Raw genomic sequence first — 19,430 nt, 5'->3', positions numbered from 1 at the left:
TAAAAAACTTGTCCAATTTACTTTTATCAAATTTGCTTTGTTCTTTTGGTATTCTTAGTTGAAAGCTAAACCTAGGTAGGCTCATAAGCTAATTTCTAAGCCATTGAAGGCTGCTTCTTATATCAGTGCATTTTGACAGTTTTTTCACAGCTAGACCGTGCTAGTACATGTCATATAGATAACATTGTGCTCACTCCAATGGAGTTATTTGAGACAGCACTGATTGGCTAAAATGCAAGTCTGTCAAAGAACTGAAATGGGGGCAGTCTGCAGAGGTTTAGATACAAGGTAATCGCAGAGGTAAACCTTGTTGGTTATGCAGAACTGGGGAATGGGTAGTAAAGGGTTTATCTATCTTTTTAAACAATAACAAAAATTCCAGAGTAGCCTGTCCCTTTAAATCAAATCCACCCTGTTTAGAACATAACTTTACCTTTAAACACTAGTCAGTAGGACCGATTTTAAAATCTATTTCTCTTGTTAAGTGTGTTCAGTCCACGGGTCATCCATTACTTATGGGATATATTCTCCTTCTCAACAGGAAGTTGCAAGAGGATCACCCAAGTAGAGCTGCTATATAGCTCCACCCCTCACATGTCATATCCAGTCATTCTCTTGCAAGTCTCAACAAAGGAGGTTGTGAGAGGAGACGGGAGTAACATTCTTCAATCAAAAGTTTATTATTTTAAAATAGCACCGGAGTGTGCTGTTTGTTCTCTCAGGCAGTATTTAGAAGAAGAATCTGCCTGTGTTTTTTCTATGATCTTAGCAGACGTAACTAAGATCCACTGGCTGTTCTCGCACATTCTGAGGAGTGGGGTACCTTCAGAGAAGGGAATAGCATGCAGGGTCCCCCGCAAATGAGGTATGTGCAGTAAAATATTTTCTAGGAATGGAATAGACTATGAAAACACTGCTGTTACCCATATGACGTAAGTACAGCCTTTAATGCAGTAGTAGCGACTGGTATCGGGCTGATAAATGTATGCGCAGTTGAGTTATTTTCTAGGGACTAGAATTTAACTTTAAATACTGTTAGTACTGAAATAAATGTATGAGCCTTAACTGCAGTAGAAGCGACTGGTAGCAGGCTTAGTGATAACTTTGCATAACACTGGAAAGTTGTTTTTTAAAACGTTTACTGGCATGTTATTCGTTTTTGTGAGGTACTTTGGTGATAAATCTTTTTGGGCATGATTTTTTCCACATGGCTAACGTATATTTCTGCATAGACACCGTTATATCAGGTCTCCCACTGTTGTGATATGAGTGGGAGGGACCTTTTTTTTAGCGCCTTGTTGCGCAGTTAAAATTCTAGCACAGTCTTCCTGCTTCTTCCTCTTTGATCCAGGACGTCTCCAGAGAGCTCAGGGGTCTTCAAATTCATTTTTGAGGGAGGTAATCAGTCACAGCAGACCTGTGACAGTGTGTTTGACTGTGAGAAACGCGTTAAATCTTAAATTGATTATCCGTTTTGGGTATTGAGGGGTTAATCATCCTTTTGCTAATGGGTGCAATCCTCTGCTAATTTCATACATTTACTGTTTAAAATTGGTTGCTATAACCGTATTAGTTCATATTTCAACTGTGACAGTTTTTTTTTGTGTTTTTAAAAGCGCTGCAGCGTTTTTTATATTGCTTGTAAACTTATTGAAAGAAATTTCCAAGCTTGATAGCTTCATTGCTAGTCTGTTTAAACATGTCTGACACAGATGAATCTGCTTGCTCATTATGTTTAAAGGCCAATGTGGAGCCCAATAGAAATATGTGTACCAATTGTATTGATGTTACTTTAAATAAAAGTCGGTCTTTACTGGTAAAGAAATTATCACCAGACAACGAGGGGGAAGTTATGCTGTCTAACTCTCCTAACGTGTCAGTACCTTCGCCTCCCGCTCAGGAGGTGCATGAGATTGTGGCGCCAAGCACATCAAGGCCCTTACAAATCACTTAACAAGATATGGCTAATGTTATGAAAGAAGTATTATCTAATTTGCCTGAGTTAAGAGGCAAGTGCGATAGCTCTGGGTTAAGGACAGAGCGCGCTGATGATATGAGGGCCATGTCTGACACTGCGTCACAATTTGCAGAACATGAGGACGGAGAGCTTCATTCTGTGGGTGACGGATCTGATCCAGGGAGACCGGATTCAGATATATCAAATTTTAAATTTAAGCTTGAGAACCTCCGTGTATTACTAGGGGAGGTATTAGCGGCTCTGAATGATTGCGACACGGTTGCAATCCCAGAGAAATTATGTAGGCTGGATAAATACTATGCGGTACCGGTGTGTACTGACGTTTTTCCTATACCTAAAAGGCTTACAGAGATTATTAACAAGGAGTGGGATAAACCCGGTGTGCCTTTTTCCCCTCCTCCGATATTTAGAAAAATGTTTCCAATAGACGCCACCACACGAGACTTATGGCAGACGGTCCCTAAGGTGGAGGGAGCAGTTTCTACTTTAGCCAAGCGTACCACTATTCCGGTGGAGGATAGTTGTGCTTTCTCAGATAAAAAATTAGGTTACCTTAAGAAAATGTTTGTTCAACAAGGTTTTATATTACAGCCCCTTGCATGCATTGCGCCCTTTTCTGCTGCAGCGGCTTTCTGGTTTGAGTCTCTGGAAGAGGCTATTCGCACAGCACCATTGGATGAGATTTTGAACAAGCTTAAAGCCCTTAAGCTAGCTAATGCATTTGTTTCGGATGCCGTTGTGCATTTAACCAAACTAACGGCTAAGAACTCCGGATTCGCCATTCAGGCGCGCAGAGCGCTATGGCTTAAATCCTGGTCAGCAGATGTAACTTCTAAATCTAAATTGCTTAAAGGGACACTCAGGTTTTATTAAATTTTCATGATTCAGATAAAGCATGTAATTTTAAACAACTTTCCAATTTACTTCCATTAAAAAAAATGTGCACAGTCTTTTATATTTACACTTATTTTGAGTCACAAGCTCCTACTGAGCATGTGCAAGAACTCAGACTATACGTATATGCATTTGTGATTGGCTGATTGCTATCACATGGTACAGGGGGAGTGGAAATATACATAACTTTGAAACTTGTTAGAATAAAATTTACTACTCATATGAAATTCAGAGTAAATGCTATTGTATTGTCTTGTTATCTTGCATTTGTTGATTATGCAAATCTGCTGTGTTTACTGGTCCTTTAATATTCCTTTCAAAGGGCAAACCTTATTCGGGCCCGGCTTGAAGGAGATTATTGCTGACATTACTGGAGGTAAGGGTCACACCCTTCCTCAGGAGAGGGCCAAATCAAAGGTCAAACAGTCTAGTTTTCGTGCCTTTCGTAATTTCAAGGCAGGAGCAGCATCAACTTCCTCCGCTCCAAAACAGGAAGGAACTTCTACTCGTTACAGACAGGGTTGGAAAAGCAACCAGTCCTGGAACAAGGGCAAGCAGGCCAGAAAGCCTACTTCTGCCCCTAAGACAGCATGAAGAGAGGGCCCCCTATCCGGAAACGGATCTGGTGGGGGGCAGACTTTCTCTCTTTGCCCAGGCTTGGGCAAGAGATGTCCAGGATCCCTGGGCGTTGGAGATCATATATCAGGGATACCTTCTGGACTTCAAAGCTTCTCCTCCACAAGGGAGATTTCATCTTTCAAGGTTATCAGCAAACCAAATAAAGAAAGAGGCTTTTCTTCACTGTGTACAAGACCTCCTAGTAATGGGGGTGATCCACCCATTTCCGCGGACGGAACAAGGGCAAGGATTTTACTCAAATCTGTTTGTGGTTCCCAAGAAAGAGGGAACCTTCAGACCAATCTTGGATCTAAAGATCTTAAACAAATTCCTAAGAGTTCCATCATTCAAAATGGAGACTATTCGAACCATCCTACCCATGATCCAAGAGGGTCAGTATATGACCACAGTGGACTTAAAGGATGCCTACCTTCACATACCGATTCACAAAGATCATTATCGGTACCTAAGGTTTGCCTTTCTAGACGGGCATTACCAGTTTGTAGCTCTTCCCTTCGGGTTAGCTACGGCCCCGAGAATTTTTACAAAGGTTCTGGGCTCGCTTCTGGCGGTACTAAGACCGCGAGGCATAGCGGTGGCTCCGTACCTAGACGACATTCTGATACAAGCGTCAAGTTTTCAAAATGCAAAGTCTCATACAGAGATAGTTCTAGCATTTCTGAGGTCGCATGGGTGGAAAGTGAACATGGAAAAGAGTTCTCTGTTACCACTCACAAGGGTTCCCTTTCTAGGGACTCTTATAGATTCTGTAGAGATGAAGATTTACCTGACGGAGTCCAGGTTATCAAAAATCCTAAATGCTTGCTGTGTACTTCATTCCATTCCAAGCCCATCAGTAGCTCAGTGCATGGAAGTAATCGGCTTAATGGTCGCGACAATGGACATAGTGCCATTTGCGCGCCTGCATCTCAGACCGCTGCAATTATGCATGCTGAGTCAGTGGAATGGGGATTACTCAGATCGGTCCCCTTTACTAAATCTGGACCAGGAGACCAGAGATTCTCTTATCTGGTGGTTCTCGGATTCATCTGTCCAAGGGAATGACTTTTCGCAGACCAGATTGGACGATTGTAACAACAGATGCCAGCCTTCTAGGCTGGGGCGCAGTCTGGAATTCACTGAAGGCTCAGGGATCATGGACTCAGGAGGAGAAACTCCTTCCAATAAACATTCTGGAATTAAGAGCGATATTCAATGCTCTTCTAGCTTGGCCTCAGTTAGCAACACTGAGGTTCATCAGATTTCAGTCGGACAACATCACGACTGTGGCTTACATCAATCATCAAGGGGGAACCAGGAGTTCCCTAGCGATGTTGGAAGTCTCAAAGATAATTCGCTGGGCAGAGTCTCACTCTTGCCATCTGTCAGCGATCTACATCCTAGGCGTGGAGAACTGGGAGGCGGACTTTCTAAGCCGCCAGACCTTTCACCCGGGGGAGTGGGAACTTCACCCGGAGGTATTTGCTCAACTGATTCTTCGTTGGGGCGAACCAGAACTGGATCTCATGGCTTCTCGCCAGAACGCCAAGCTTCCTCGTTACGGATCCAGGTCCAGGGACCCGGGAGCGGTGCTGGTAGATGCACTAGCAGCCCCTTGGGTTTTCAACATGGCTTATGTGTTCCCACCGTTTCCGTTGCTGCCTCGTCTGATTGCCAGGATCAAACAGGAGAGAGCATCGGTGATTCTGATAGCGCCTGCGTGGCCACTCAGGACCTGGTATGCAGACCTAGTGGACATGTCGTCCTGTCCACCATGGTCTCTTCCTCTGAGGCAGGACCTTCTACTTCAGGGTCCTTTCAAACATCCAAGCCTATTTTCTCTGAGGCTGACTGCTTGGAAATTGAACGCTTAATTCTATCAAAGCGTGGTTTCTCGGAGTCGGTTATTGATACATTGATACAGGCTCGGAAACCGGTTACCAGAAAAATTTACCATAAGATATGGCGTAAATATTTACTTTGGTGTGAATCCAAGAGTTACTCATGGAGTAAGGTTAGGATTCCTAGGATATTGTCTTTTCTCCAACATAGGTGTGTCCGGTCCACGGCGTCATCCTTACTTGTGGGATATTCTCTTCCCCAACAGGAAATGGCAAAGAGCCCAGCAAAGCTGGTCACATGATCCCTCCTAGGCTCCGCCTACCCCAGTCATTCTCTTTGCCGTTGTACAGGCAACATCTCCACGGAGATGGCTTAGAGTTTTTTAGTGTTTAACTGTAGTTTTTATTATTCAATCAAGAGTTTGTTATTTTAAAATAGTGCTGGTATGTACTATTTACTCAGAAACAGAAAAGAGATGAAGATTTCTGTTTGTATGAGGAAAATGATTTTAGCAACCGTTACTAAAATCCATGGCTGTTCCACACAGGACTGTTGAGAGGAATTAACTTCAGTTGGGGGAACAGTGAGCAGTCTCTTGCTACTTGAGGCATGACACATTCTAACAAGACGATGTAATGCTGGAAGCTGTCATTTTCCCTATGGGATCCGGTAAGCCATGTTTATTAAGATAGTAAATAAGGGCTTCACAAGGGCTTATTAAGACTGTAGACTTTTTCTGGGCTAAATCGATTCATTATTAACACATATTTAGCCTTGAGGAATCATTTAATCTGGGTATTTTGATAAGATTATATCGGCAGGCACTTTTTTAGACACCTTATTCTTTAGGGGCTTTCCCAAATCATAGGCAGAGCCTCATTTTCGCGCCGGTGTTGCGCACTTGTTTTTGAGAGGCATGGCATGCAGTCGCATGTGTGAGGAGCTCTGATACATAGAAAAGACTTTCTGAAAGCGTCATTTGGTATCGTATTCCCCTTTGGGCTTGGTTGGGTCTCAGCAAAGCAGATACCAGGGACTGTAAAGGGGTTAAAGTTAAAAACGGCTCCGGTTCCGTTATTTTAAGGGTTAAAGCTTCCAAATTTGGTGTGCAATACTTTTAAGGCTTTAAGACACTGTGGTGAAATTTTGGTGAATTTTGAACAATTCCTTCATATTTTTTCGCAATTGCAGTAATAAAGTGTGTTCAGTTTAAAATTTAAAGTGACAGTAACGGTTTTATTTTAAAACGTTTTTTGTACTTTGTTATCAAGTTTATGCCTGTTTAACATGTCTGAACTACCAGATAGACTGTGTTCTGAATGTGGGGAAGCCAGAGTTCCTTCTCATTTAAATAAATGTGATTTATGTGACAATGACAATGATGCCCAAGATGATTCCTCAAGTGAGGGGAGTAAGCATGGTACTGCATCATTCCCTCCTTCGTCTACACGAGTCTTGCCCACTCAGGAGGCCCCTAGTACATCTAGCGCGCCAATACTCCTTACTATGCAACAATTAACGGCTGTAATGGATAATTCTGTCAAAAACATTTTAGCCAAAATGCACACTTATCAGCGTAAGCGCGACTGCTCTGTTTTAGATACTGAAGAGCATGACGACGCTGATAATAATGGTTCTGAAGGGCCCCTAAACCAGTCTGATGGGGCCAGGGAGGTTTTGTCTGAGGGAGAAATTACAGATTCAGGGAACATTTCTCAACAAGCTGAACCTGATGTGATTACGTTTAAATTTAAGTTGGAACATCTCCGCGCTCTGCTTAAGGAGGTATTATCCACTCTGGATGATTGTGACAATTTGGTCATCCCAGAGAAGCTGTGTAAAATGGACAAGTTCCTAGAGGTCCCGGGGCTCCCAGAAGCTTTTCCTATACCCAAGCGGGTGGCGGACATTGTAAATAAAGAATGGGAAAGGCCCGGTATTCCTTTCGTCCCTCCCCCCATATTTAAAAAATTGTTTCCTATGGTCGACCCCAGAAAGGACTTATGGCAGACAGTCCCCAAGGTCGAGGGAGCGGTTTCCACTTTAAACAAACGCACCACTATACCCATAGAAGATAGTTGTGCTTTCAAAGATCCTATGGATAAAAAATTAGAAGGTTTACTTAAAAAAATGTTTGTTCAGCAGGGTTACCTTCTACAACCAATTTCATGCATTGTCCCTGTCGCTACAGCCGCATGTTTCTGGTTCGATGAGCTGGTAAAGGCGGTCGATAGTGATTCTCCTCCTTATGAGGAGATTATGGACAGAATCAATGCTCTCAAATTGGCTAATTCTTTCACCCTAGACGCCACTTTGCAATTGGCTAGGTTAGCGGCTAAGAATTCTGGGTTTGCTATTGTGGCGCGCAGAGCGCTTTGGTTGAAATCTTGGTCAGCTGATGCGTCTTCCAAGAACAAGCTACTTAACATTCCTTTCAAGGGGAAAACGCTGTTTGGCCCTGACTTGAAAGAGATTATCTCTGATATCACTGGGGGTAAGGGCCATGCCCTTCCTCAGGATCGGCCTTTCAAGGCCAAAAATAAACCTAATTTTCGTCCCTTTCGTAGAAACGGACCAGCCCAAAGTGCTACGTCCTCTAAGCAAGAGGGTAATACTTCTCAAGCCAAGCAAGCTTGGAGACCAATGCAAGGCTGGAACAAGGGAAAGCAGGCCAAGAAACCTGCCACTGCTACCAAGACAGCATGAAATGTTGGCCCCCGATCCGGGACCGGATCTGGTGGGGGGCAGACTCTCTTCGCTCAGGCTTGGGCAAGAGATGTTCTGGATCCTTGGACACTAGAAATAGTCTCCCAAGGTTATCTTCTGGAATTCAAGGGGCTTCCCCCAAGGGGGAGGTTCCACAGGTCTCAGTTGTCTTCAGACCACATAAAAAGACAGGCATTCTTACATTGTGTAGAAGACCTGTTAACAATGGGAGTGATTCATCCTGTTCCATTAGGAGAACAAGGGATGGGGTTCTACTCCAATCTGTTCATAGTTCCCAAAAAAGAGGGAACGTTCAGACCAATCTTAGATCTCAAGATCTTAAACAAGTTTCTCAAGGTTCCATCGTTCAAGATAGAAACCATTCGAACAATTCTTCCTTCCATCCAGGAAGGTCAATTCATGACCACGGTGGATTTAAAGGATGCGTATCTACATATTCCTATCCACAAGGAACATCATCGGTTCCTAAGGTTCGCATTCCTGGACAAGCATTACCAGTTCGTGGCGCTTCCTTTCGGATTAGCCACTGCTCCAAGGATTTTCACAGAGGTACTAGGGTCCCTTCTAGCTGTGCTAAGACCAAGGGGCATTGCTGTAGTACCTTACTTGGACGACATTCTGATTCAAGCGTCGTCCCTTCCTCAAGCAAAGGCTCACACGGACATCGTCCTGGCCTTTCTCAGATCTCACGGATGGAAAGTGAACGTGGAAAAGAGTTCTCTATCTCCGTCGACAAGGGTTCCCTTCTTGGGAACAATAATAGACTCCTTAGAAATGAGGATTTTTCTGACAGAGGCCAGAAAAACAAGACTTCTAGACTCTTGTCGGATACTTCATTCCGTTCCTCTTCCTTCCATAGCGCAGTGCATGGAAGTGATAGGTTTGATGGTAGCGGCAATGGACATAGTTCCTTTTGCGCGCATTCATCTAAGACCATTACAACTGTGCATGCTCAGTCAGTGGAATGGGGACTATACAGACTTGTCTCCGAGGATACAAGTAAATCAGAGGACCAGAGACTCACTCCGTTGGTGGCTGTCCCTGGACAACCTGTCACAAGGGATGACCTTCCGCAGACCAGAGTGGGTCATTGTCACGACCGACGCCAGTCTGATGGGCTGGGGCGCGGTCTGGGGATCCCTGAAAGCTCAGGGTCTTTGGTCTCGGGAAGAATCTCTTCTACCGATAAATATTCTGGAACTGAGAGCGATATTCAATGCTCTCAAGGCTTGGCCTCAGCTAGCGAGGGCCAAGTTCATACGGTTTCAATCAGACAACATGACAACTGTTGCGTACATCAACCATCAGGGGGGAACAAGGAGTTCCCTGGCGATGGAAGAAGTGACCAAAATCATTCAATGGGCGGAGTCTCACTCCTGCCACCTGTCTGCAATCCACATCCCAGGAGTGGAAAATTGGGAAGCGGATTTTCTGAGTCGTCAGACATTGCATCCGGGGGAGTGGGAACTCCATCCGGAAATCTTTGTCCAAATCACTCAACTGTGGGGCATTCCAGACATGGATCTGATGGCCTCTCGTCAGAACTTCAAAGTTCCTTGCTACGGGTCCAGATCCAGGGATCCCAAGGCGGCTCTAGTGGATGCACTAGTAGCACCTTGGACCTTCAAACTAGCTTATGTATTCCCGCCGTTTCCTCTCATCCCCAGGCTGGTAGCCAGGATCAATCAGGAGAGGGCGTCGGTGATCTTGATAGCTCCTGCGTGGCCACGCAGGACTTGGTATGCAGATCTGGTGAATATGTCATCGGCTCCACCATGGAAGCTACCTTTGAGACGAGACCTTCTTGTTCAAGGTCCGTTCGAACATCCAAATCTGGTCTCACTCCAGCTGACTGCTTGGAGATTGAACGCTTGATCTTATCGAAACGAGGGTTCTCAGATTCTGTTATCGATACTCTTGTTCAGGCCAGAAAGCCTGTAACTAGAAAGATTTACCACAAAATTTGGAAAAAATATATCTGTTGGTGTGAATCTAAAGGATTCCCTTGGGACAAGGTTAAGATTCCTAAGATTCTATCCTTCCTTCAAGAAGGATTGGAAAAAGGACTATCTGCAAGTTCCCTGAAGGGACAGATTTCTGCCTTGTCTGTGTTACTTCACAAAAAGCTGGCAGCTGTGCCAGATGTTCAAGCCTTTGTTCAGGCTCTGGTTAGAATCAAGCCTGTTTACAAACCTTTGACTCCTCCTTGGAGTCTCAACTTAGTTCTTTCAGTTCTTCAGGGGGTTCCGTTTGAACCCTTACATTCCGTTGATATTAAGTTATTATCTTGGAAAGTTTTGTTTTTGGTTGCAATTTCTTCTGCTAGAAGAGTTTCAGAATTATCTGCTCTGCAGTGTTCTCCTCCTTATCTGGTGTTCCATGCAGATAAGGTGGTTTTACGTACTAAACCTGGTTTTCTTCCAAAAGTTGTTTCTAACAAAAACATTAACCAGGAGATTATCGTACCTTCTCTGTGCCCGAAACCAGTTTCAAAGAAGGAACGTTTGTTGCACAATTTGGATGTTGTTCGCGCTCTAAAATTCTATTTAGACGCTACAAAGGATTTTAGACAAACATCTTCCTTGTTTGTTGTTTATTCCGGTAAAAGGAGAGGTCAAAAAGCAACTTCTACCTCTCTCTCTTTTTGGATTAAAAGCATCATCAGATTGGCTTACGAGACTGCCGGACGGCAGCCTCCCGAAAGAATCACAGCTCATTCCACTAGGGCTGTGGCTTCCACATGGGCCTTCAAGAACGAGGCTTCTGTTGATCAGATATGTAGGGCAGCGACTTGGTCTTCACTGCACACTTTTACCAAATTTTACAAGTTTGATACTTTTGCTTCTTCTGAGGCTATTTTTGGGAGAAAGGTTTTGCAAGCCGTGGTGCCTTCCATCTAGGTGACCTGATTTGCTCCCTCCCATCATCCGTGTCCTAAAGCTTTGGTATTGGTTCCCACAAGTAAGGATGACGCCGTGGACCGGACACACCTATGTTGGAGAAAACAGAATTTATGTTTACCTGATAAATTACTTTCTCCAACGGTGTGTCCGGTCCACGGCCCGCCCTGGTTTTTTAATCAGGTCTGATAATTTATTTTCTTTAACTACAGTCACCACGGTATCATATGGTTTCTCCTATGCAAATATTCCTCCTTAACGTCGGTCGAATGACTGGGGTAGGCGGAGCCTAGGAGGGATCATGTGACCAGCTTTGCTGGGCTCTTTGCCATTTCCTGTTGGGGAAGAGAATATCTCACAAGTAAGGATGACGCCGTGGACCGGACACACCGTTGGAGAAAGTAATTTATCAGGTAAACATAAATTCTGTTTTCTACAAGAGGGTTTAGAAAAGGGTTTATCCGCTAGTTCGTTAAAGGGACAGATTTCTGCTCTGTCGATTCTTTTTCACAAACGTCTGGCAGAGAACCCAGACGTCCAGGCTTTTTGTCAGGCTTTGGCTAGGATTAAGCCTGTGTTTAAAACTGTTGCTCCCCCGTGGAGCTTAAACTTGGTTCTTAAAGTTCTTCAGGGTGTTCCGTTTGAACCCCTTCATTCCATTGATATTAAGCTTTTATCTTGGAAAGTTCTGTTTTTGATGGCTATTTCCTCGGCTCGGAGAGTCTCTGAGTTTTCTGCCTTACATTGTGACTCTCCTTATCTGATTTTTCATTCAGACAAGGTAGTTTTGCGTACTAAACCTGGTTTTTTACCTAAGGTTGTTTCTAATAGGAATATCAATCAGGAGATTGTTGTTCCATCATTATGTCCTAACCCTTCTTCAAAGAAGGAACGTCTTTTGCATAATCTGGACGTAGTCCGTGCCCTGAAGTTCTACTTACAGGCAACTAAGGATTTTCAACAAACTTCTTCTCTGTTTGTCGTTTATTCTGGACAGAGGAGAGGTCAAAAGGCTTTGGCCACCTCTCTCTCTTTTTGGCTTCGTAGCATAATACGTTTAGACTATGAGACTGCTGGACAGCAGCCTCCTGAAAGAATTACAGCTCATTCCATTAGAGCTGTGGCTTCCACCTGGGCCTTTAAGAATGAGGCCTCTGTTGAACAGATTTGCAAGGCTGCAACTTGGTCTTCACTTCATACCTTTTCAAAATTTTACAAATTTGACACTTTTGCTTCTTCGGAGGCTGTTTTTGGGAGAGAGGTTCTACAGGCAGTGGTTCCTTCTGTTTAATGTTCCTGCCTTGTCCCTCCCATCATCCGTGTACTTTAGCTTTGGTATTGGTATCCCATAAGTAATGGATGACCCGTGGACTGAACACACTTAACAAGAGAAAACATAATTTATGCTTACCTGATAAATTTATTTCTCTTGTGTGTTCAGTCCACGGCCCGCCCTGTCTTTTTGAGGCAGTTCTAAATTTTAATTAAAACTCCAGTCACCACTGCAACCTATAGTTTCTCCTTTCTCGTCTTGTTTCGGTCGAATGACTGGATATGACATGTGAGGGGTGGAGCTATATAGCAGCTCTGCTTGGGTGATCCTCTTGCAACTTCCTGTTGGGAAGGAGAATATATCCCATAAGTAATGGATGACCCGTGGACTAAACACACTACAAGAGAAATAAATTTATCAGGTAAGCATAAATTATGTTTTAAATCATGGTTTTTATTTTTAGAATAAACTTTCAGATTATTTTATATGCATAGCTAATTGAAATGAATGAAATTTGGAGGTGAACTATCTCCTGATCTTCAATTAGCTATGCATATCTAACAGGAAGAAAAAATAATCTGAAAGTTTATTCTAAAAATTGGTTAGTCATTCATATTTGATAAACTTTTCACCTGTATTTTATTGGAAGGAAAAAAAAAATATTAGATTAATTTCAATTGAAATAGTTTTATTTAACTAAAAAAATATTGTTGTTTATTTTTAATGCTTGCCCCTCCCTTCCCATACTTGGATCACTATGCAGATATATACTACTCCAAACAATATTCTATTCAGTGAGCTTCTTGAAACATTTTTATTATTTACCAATTGACTACTCTTATCTAATTTGCTTTGTTCTTTTGGTAGCCATTGTTGAAAAGCATGCATATGTAGGCTCATAAGCAATGCACTACTGTGAGCTAGCTGCTCGTCACTGCCTCACCCAATGTATTCAGCTAGGCCCCAGAGTATTGTTCTCCTTCATCAATGCATTCTAAGAGGAAAAACGTAAATCTGAAAAACTACAAAACCAATAATATTTTATATCTTCAAGATAGAAAAATGTCCAAAATAACCTGAAGGAAAACCTTGGGAGACCGTGACACTGTGAATGGATTGATGGAATTAATTTTCCAAAACATTAGTCATGAATGTACATAGTCATGCTATATTAAAAACAAATCTATATTTCAGGATGAATAACCTTCAGATTATAACATATTCTGGTCAAATTTGAAATAGATGTATTACATCTTTGAGTAGAAACATGTTTGCAATATACATGTATTGTCAAAAATGCTTCTTGTAAAAGTTGTCCCTCTTTTAGTGTTAACATTTTTCTTTGCATGTGAAGCATAGCTAGATATTCTGTGTACATCAGCATTTTAAATACTGCAGCTACTCAGAGTGCCAGTGGGGCATGTATATTGCTAACAATTAACCAATTGAGTCATTGCCAGATGTTGCTTTGTTTAAAATGCTGGTGCACGGTGTATACTTAAATACACTTTTGAAACGGCTATTGCTTTTTTTTTTTAGAATAATTTTTGCTAAAACATTTATATTACAAAAATTATGCTACTCAAAAGCATTGTATTAAAAAAAAAAATCATTCATTAATCATTCATTTTTATCCACCCTGATTCTAAATAGTAAGTTATTTCAATGATGATGATGAGAGAGCTTTTATTAGAAGCTATTTGTAGAGACCTTTTGAAACCCTGACAGCATAAGGCTAAACTGAGGGAGTGAACAAATTCTGAACAATTCTTTCACTATGAGAAATTGTCCAGTTGATTAAATGGGAAGAGGTGATCTGATGTAAGGACAGTCAGTTAAGTGGCCAACAGTGATGGAGGGGTCAGTAGGGGAGAGAAATCTGGTGGAGGTGTTGCCGTTTCCAAGCGCAGTTTGAACTGACTTGTCCAGCGTTTATCCTTGGGGAGTGGGGCTGGAGATGAAGTAATTTCTAAGGTTATCCCTGTGTTATCATAAGGGAGTCAATCAGTGAGCACGCGCGCACACACTCAAAACTGGGTTAACTCCATTGCTGGATGTGCCTTATTTACACCATATTTTTCGAATAATATGACACATCAAAGCATCGGGAAGTCAAAGGTTCTTAAATATGTCTAATGGACTGAATTACAACACGCACAAGCTAATGTATTGGGGAGCATGATTAAAGTTGATAGTGTTTGTTTTGCTTGTATTTTTGCTGTAAATTACCTTTCTTATTAGTGTGTTAACTGTTTGATTTTCTTTTTCCATCAGTGTGTCATGTTGTTGCAATGGAGACCTATACACCAGATGAAGTATTTATTGAAAATGGAACACAAGTAAAATTACCGTGTTCTTTTGTATCGACTGAGACGCCCAACAATTTAACTGCAGTCACCTGGAAGTTCCTATCAGAATCTACAAAGAAGGACAATCCGGTATGTACTAAATAAAATATACATGAATATTGAGCAGATAGTAAGGTAATCTGTATACAAATAAATGTCACTTAATTAAAAGATAAGACCTTTCTCACAGAGTTTGTGAAACCCTGAGGCTTGGGGTGTAGTAAATGATGTTATCAGAGTGCTCTGTGATATTTACGCTCTCACTCTTGTGTGATTTGCATTTACCTAATGGCTGACCAGCAGTTTTGCAACGCCACAAAGCCGGAATAGTACTATTTATTTATAGACCTGAGGCTTCTGGTTATACATTTGCGGGAAACTAACCTATAGCATAGATTGCATTAGTGCTTGTTTATTGTCCACCATTAAAGGGACAATAAAGTCAAAATTAAACATAAATGGATTGGATAGAGCACAACATTTACTTTAGTGATCAGTTTTGCTTAGTTTTCTTGGAATCCTTTGTTAACGTAGGTGAGCTCAGGGGCATACACGTGTCTAGCCATCTGGCAGCAGTTTGCAGCAATGTTATACAGTTGTAAGCACTGCAGCTATAGACACATGCTTGCTCCTAAGTTCCTATAAGCCTACTTAGCTTTATTCTAAATAAAGGATATCAAGAGAACAAAACAAATCTAATAGAAGTGAATTGGAAAGTTGTTTAAAACTACATGTTCTATCTGAATAACTTACATTTAGTTTTATGGAGGCACAGTTACGGTTCCATGGTGAGCAGGGTAGGCGTCAGCATTAGTTTCAGCTGACAGCCACGTTCCTACCTTTTTGATTACACCATCTTGAATGTCAGCAAGACATTGTTTGCTATATGCAGTCCAGTTCTTCTCTCCCGTCCCAAACAAAATGTTTTTTGTGTTTATCTATAGGTAGCTCACTCATTGTTTGTCATTGCTTTTACTATCTAGGGCCTTTTTTTTTCCTCACAAAGGTGTGTTGTGGTTGTTTTGTTTTTAACCATAACAGGTTGGTTATCTACTGATTTTTCCTTCCTTTTTGCTTTCTTGGACTAGAACTTTTCTTCTGTCTCAGAATCATTTCCGTATCTTGGCTAAAAGTATGTACACGTGCTCTTGATCTTGTTTTCTCTACTCCCAAAAAATAAAGGGGCATTCCGGCCAAAATGGATTGCACAACAGAGCGTTTTAATTTTGAATAGAATCATTTTTGTAATGCGCTTATATTTACTAGAATTTTTTTTTTAAATCGCTGTTTTCAAGGAGAGTTTTTACTGTGAATGTGAATCATATCTAAATATGCTTCATGCACCAGCATTTTAAACTGTGTGTTCAGACAACAAGCAATGACGTGCATCGTGTAAAAATAGTCATCCCATATGTAGTATACGGCACCACTAACTCTCTGAGCAGACACTCTAAAATGCTGACATGTGGAGCATATCTAGATATGCTTCCCCCATGCATGTTCATATTAAGTTTTCCCTGAAAACAGTGATAGTTTTATTAGAAGCATTTTTGCTAGTACAAGTATTTTATGGGGCAAACCAGAGGTCTACTTTGCAGTTATTTTTATACACCTTTTTATGACCAATTTATTTTGATAACATTTTTACACACGCACTAATTCTCACACAGGACGAGTGGTGTTTCTGAATGCTTGGTTATTACTCATCCCTGTGCAGATACAGGTTTGGACCATATTAACATACAGGCCAAAACAAAATCTAGTGTCTGTAAATAACCCTTCTGCTCAGCACCAGTTATGGATGGTCGTAGGGTAAAAAGAGGACTATATATGTCCTGTATTGTCCCTCATAAAGGTTTTTTAAATGTGAGGTACACGGCAACGGTCTACGATTTGTCATATGTTGGCTTCCTTATTTCTGTGGAACTGTTGTACGTTTAAGGACAAGGTACAGTTTGACAAGCTTAGAGAGAACATCACAAGCTTCCAGTCCCTTTTGTTAGAGGGGACAACATTTGTTGCCAAGTTCCCCCTAAGTAAAGAGTATTTAGCCTGTGTTAAAAGTAAATGATGTATCTCCGTTAATTCTCATCTGTGTCACTGTCTTCTTCTTCCTTCACAGGTGCAGGAGTGCTCTATAGGGGGGTGTCCTGCTGCATAAGTTTAGCGAGGCTTTAAAATAGCAAAATTAGACTTTTCTTATTAAAACAAAATGTACATTGCAAGCCTATATACAGATCATAGATGTAAATATGTTTACTGTCGGTTTAATTTTTCTTCAGGATTTATGTTTAGCCAAATGTTAATTGATAGAACGCTGCAGGAAACTATCTAGATAAGATTATCTAGATTACTTTTCCTTTTTTTTATTTCAGATCAGATTATTTTACTACACTAATTGGACACCGTATCCTCAAAAGGATGGTCATTTTAAAGAGAGGGTTATGTGGGCTGGAGATCTTCGCAAAAACGATGCCTCTATTAAGATCAATAATGCACAATTCAACGATAATGGCACCTATATTTGTGAGGTTATCAGTCCTCCAGATGTTGAAGACAGTGTAAAGTCCAATAATCACATTAAACTAAGGGTTTTGGAGAGAGGCAAGTATATATATTTTTTTATTCTATTATATCTTTTCGTGCCCATTCAAACACCTGTTCATCTGTTATGCTGCTTTGCTGAGCTTTGGAAGATGCACAAATTGTGTGTATTTAATTATTTTTAATTTGAATATGCACTGCCTCACTCTGACGCTTTGAATAAGTTGCATTCCATTTGTCTGAAAAACAACAGGTTTGCTAAAGTGATTCATTATAATTCTAAACTAACTAAAAAAAAAAAAATGAATGAGGTGCTTTCAGTCCTGGCAAAAATAAAAATCACACAACTCCGGTGACTAAGGGTTAGGATTAGCCTGAAACATGCATGGCTAGTCCCTCACATACCTACACGATGGACATGCATTGCTAGTCCCTCACATACCTACACGATGGACATGCATTGCTAGTCCCTCACATACCTACACGATGGACATGCATGGCTAGTCCCTCACATACCTACACGATGGACATGCATGGCTAGTCCCTCACATACCTACACGATGGACATGCATGGCTAGTCCCTCACATACCTACACGATGGACATGCATGGCTAGTCCCTCACATACCTACACGATGGACATGCATGGCTAGTCCCTCACATACCTACACGATGGATTCTTTGTGTTTTTAAAACCATCTTGTTTGGATGCTTTTACAAATTGACAAAGGATTTCCTTTATTTTTGTCCTGACATTCTCAGTGAGGTGTAGAGAGTTGGATGCATTATCCTTAAATACATGGCTGCTACTTTTGGTTCTGGCAAAGGCATACCGTTTGGAAATGGTTTGTTTGAAAGATACAAACGAGAAAAAGGGCACCTTTTGCAATAACTGCAATGAAAACAAATGGAGCATCTAAGTCTGATTGTATATGAAGACTTCTCTCACTGTTGTCTCTTTCTCTCTTATGCCTTTTTCTTCTTAAACAGGAAGAGTCCACAGCTGCATTCATTACTTTTGGGAAATCGGAACCTGGCCACCAGGAGGAAGCAAAGACACCCCAGCCAAAGGCTTCAAATACCTCCCCCATCCCTCAGTCATTCTTTACCTTTCATCACAGGAGGTTGGCAGAGAAGTGTCAGAAGTTAGAGAGTCTCTTATTGAGGGTAGTACTCTTCGAAATGGGAGTCCGGAGATGCAGGGAGAGTCTTTCTGCGAAACCATCCCGACTCCTATTAACAGCTCCTTGGCAATCAGCATTGACTAGTTTCGCTGCCTGCTTTAACTCAAGTCCATGTCAGAAGCGAGGCTTCCATCTGTCACACTGTAAGGGCCGTGTTCCTGTTCCACGGTGTTGATTCTGGTAAGATCGTTTCATTTTAGTTCATTATGTGAATGTGATGTTAACGAGAGAAGGTAGGGTCCCAGTGGGACTCCTTTCTTCTTCAATAAGAATCATGGGTTAATATCTCCTGAGGGGGCTTTAATCATGTTTGTTATATGGTTCTATCTGCTAATGTGTAGTAATATATAGGCTCATGGCTTTTCGGAACATAATGGCCTTATCAATTGGCAAGATCTCTTGAGATTGCGCGCCCTTTTGTGACTGGCACGGTGCACCTCGTGACCGTGTCCGGTTACGTTGTTTTCCACTTCTGTATGGTAACAGAGAGAGTCTGCTCTTGGGTGTCTGGTTCATAGGAGGTTGTGAGTGCCCCAGCCATTGGGGGTGTAAAAAGGGTACCAGTTAGTGTTTGTCATTTTTGTAATCCCAAGATTATGGAGGATTCTGATTTCTTAGACACAGATGTCTCCGATACGGAGAATGCGTCTTGTGATGAATATGAAATGACCCGGGTTATCATGCCCTTAAGTTGTGTTCCGATTGCCGTTCTAGAGTACTCTCTTCACTTGAATCAGGGACCTTAGAGTGCGTTGAGCCATCCGCCTCCGAGGATTCCATGTCCCGTAAGGCGCGTGCCCCAGAACCTTCTTTTGCTATTTTTAAGATACTGTGTTCTGTTAACCAGGGCTTGTCGGGCGTTGGCCTCTGAGGCTTCAGGGGCCCCAACCTGAAGCCTCAGAGGGATCCAGCGAGGGATGATTTTGCCTTCCGTTATAGGATGGCACGTCTTAGTGTCTTTTTTTTCTTTTGCAAGATGTACCGAGTCCACGGTTTCATCCTTATTTGTGGGATATTATCCTTCCTAACAGGAAGTGGCAAAGAGCACCCACAGCAGAGCTGTCTATATAGCTCCCCCCTTAACTCCACCCCCCAGTCATTCTCTTTGCCGGCTCTAAGCAGG

The 19,430-nt window shown here is 41.9% G+C and overlaps 1 protein-coding gene across 2 annotated transcripts in view; it reads left to right on the top strand.

The window, feature by feature from the left end:
- The window catches only part of MPZL1 (myelin protein zero like 1), a 127,699-nt gene that overhangs the window by 22,677 nt on the left and 85,592 nt on the right, over positions 1–19,430 (top strand). For both annotated transcript variants that reach the window (XM_053705854.1, XM_053705853.1), the window contains exons 2-3: positions 14,507–14,670; positions 16,956–17,184. In XM_053705854.1, coding sequence (XP_053561829.1) covers positions 14,507–14,670; positions 16,956–17,184 — 393 coding nt within the window. The remainder of the gene's footprint in view (positions 1–14,506; positions 14,671–16,955; positions 17,185–19,430) is intronic.

The sequence above is a fragment of the Bombina bombina genome, chromosome 3 (assembly GCF_027579735.1).
Source record: "Bombina bombina isolate aBomBom1 chromosome 3, aBomBom1.pri, whole genome shotgun sequence".
In the NCBI taxonomy this organism is placed as follows: Eukaryota; Metazoa; Chordata; class Amphibia; order Anura; family Bombinatoridae; genus Bombina; species Bombina bombina.
This window is presented reverse-complemented; position numbering and strand designations above follow the sequence as displayed.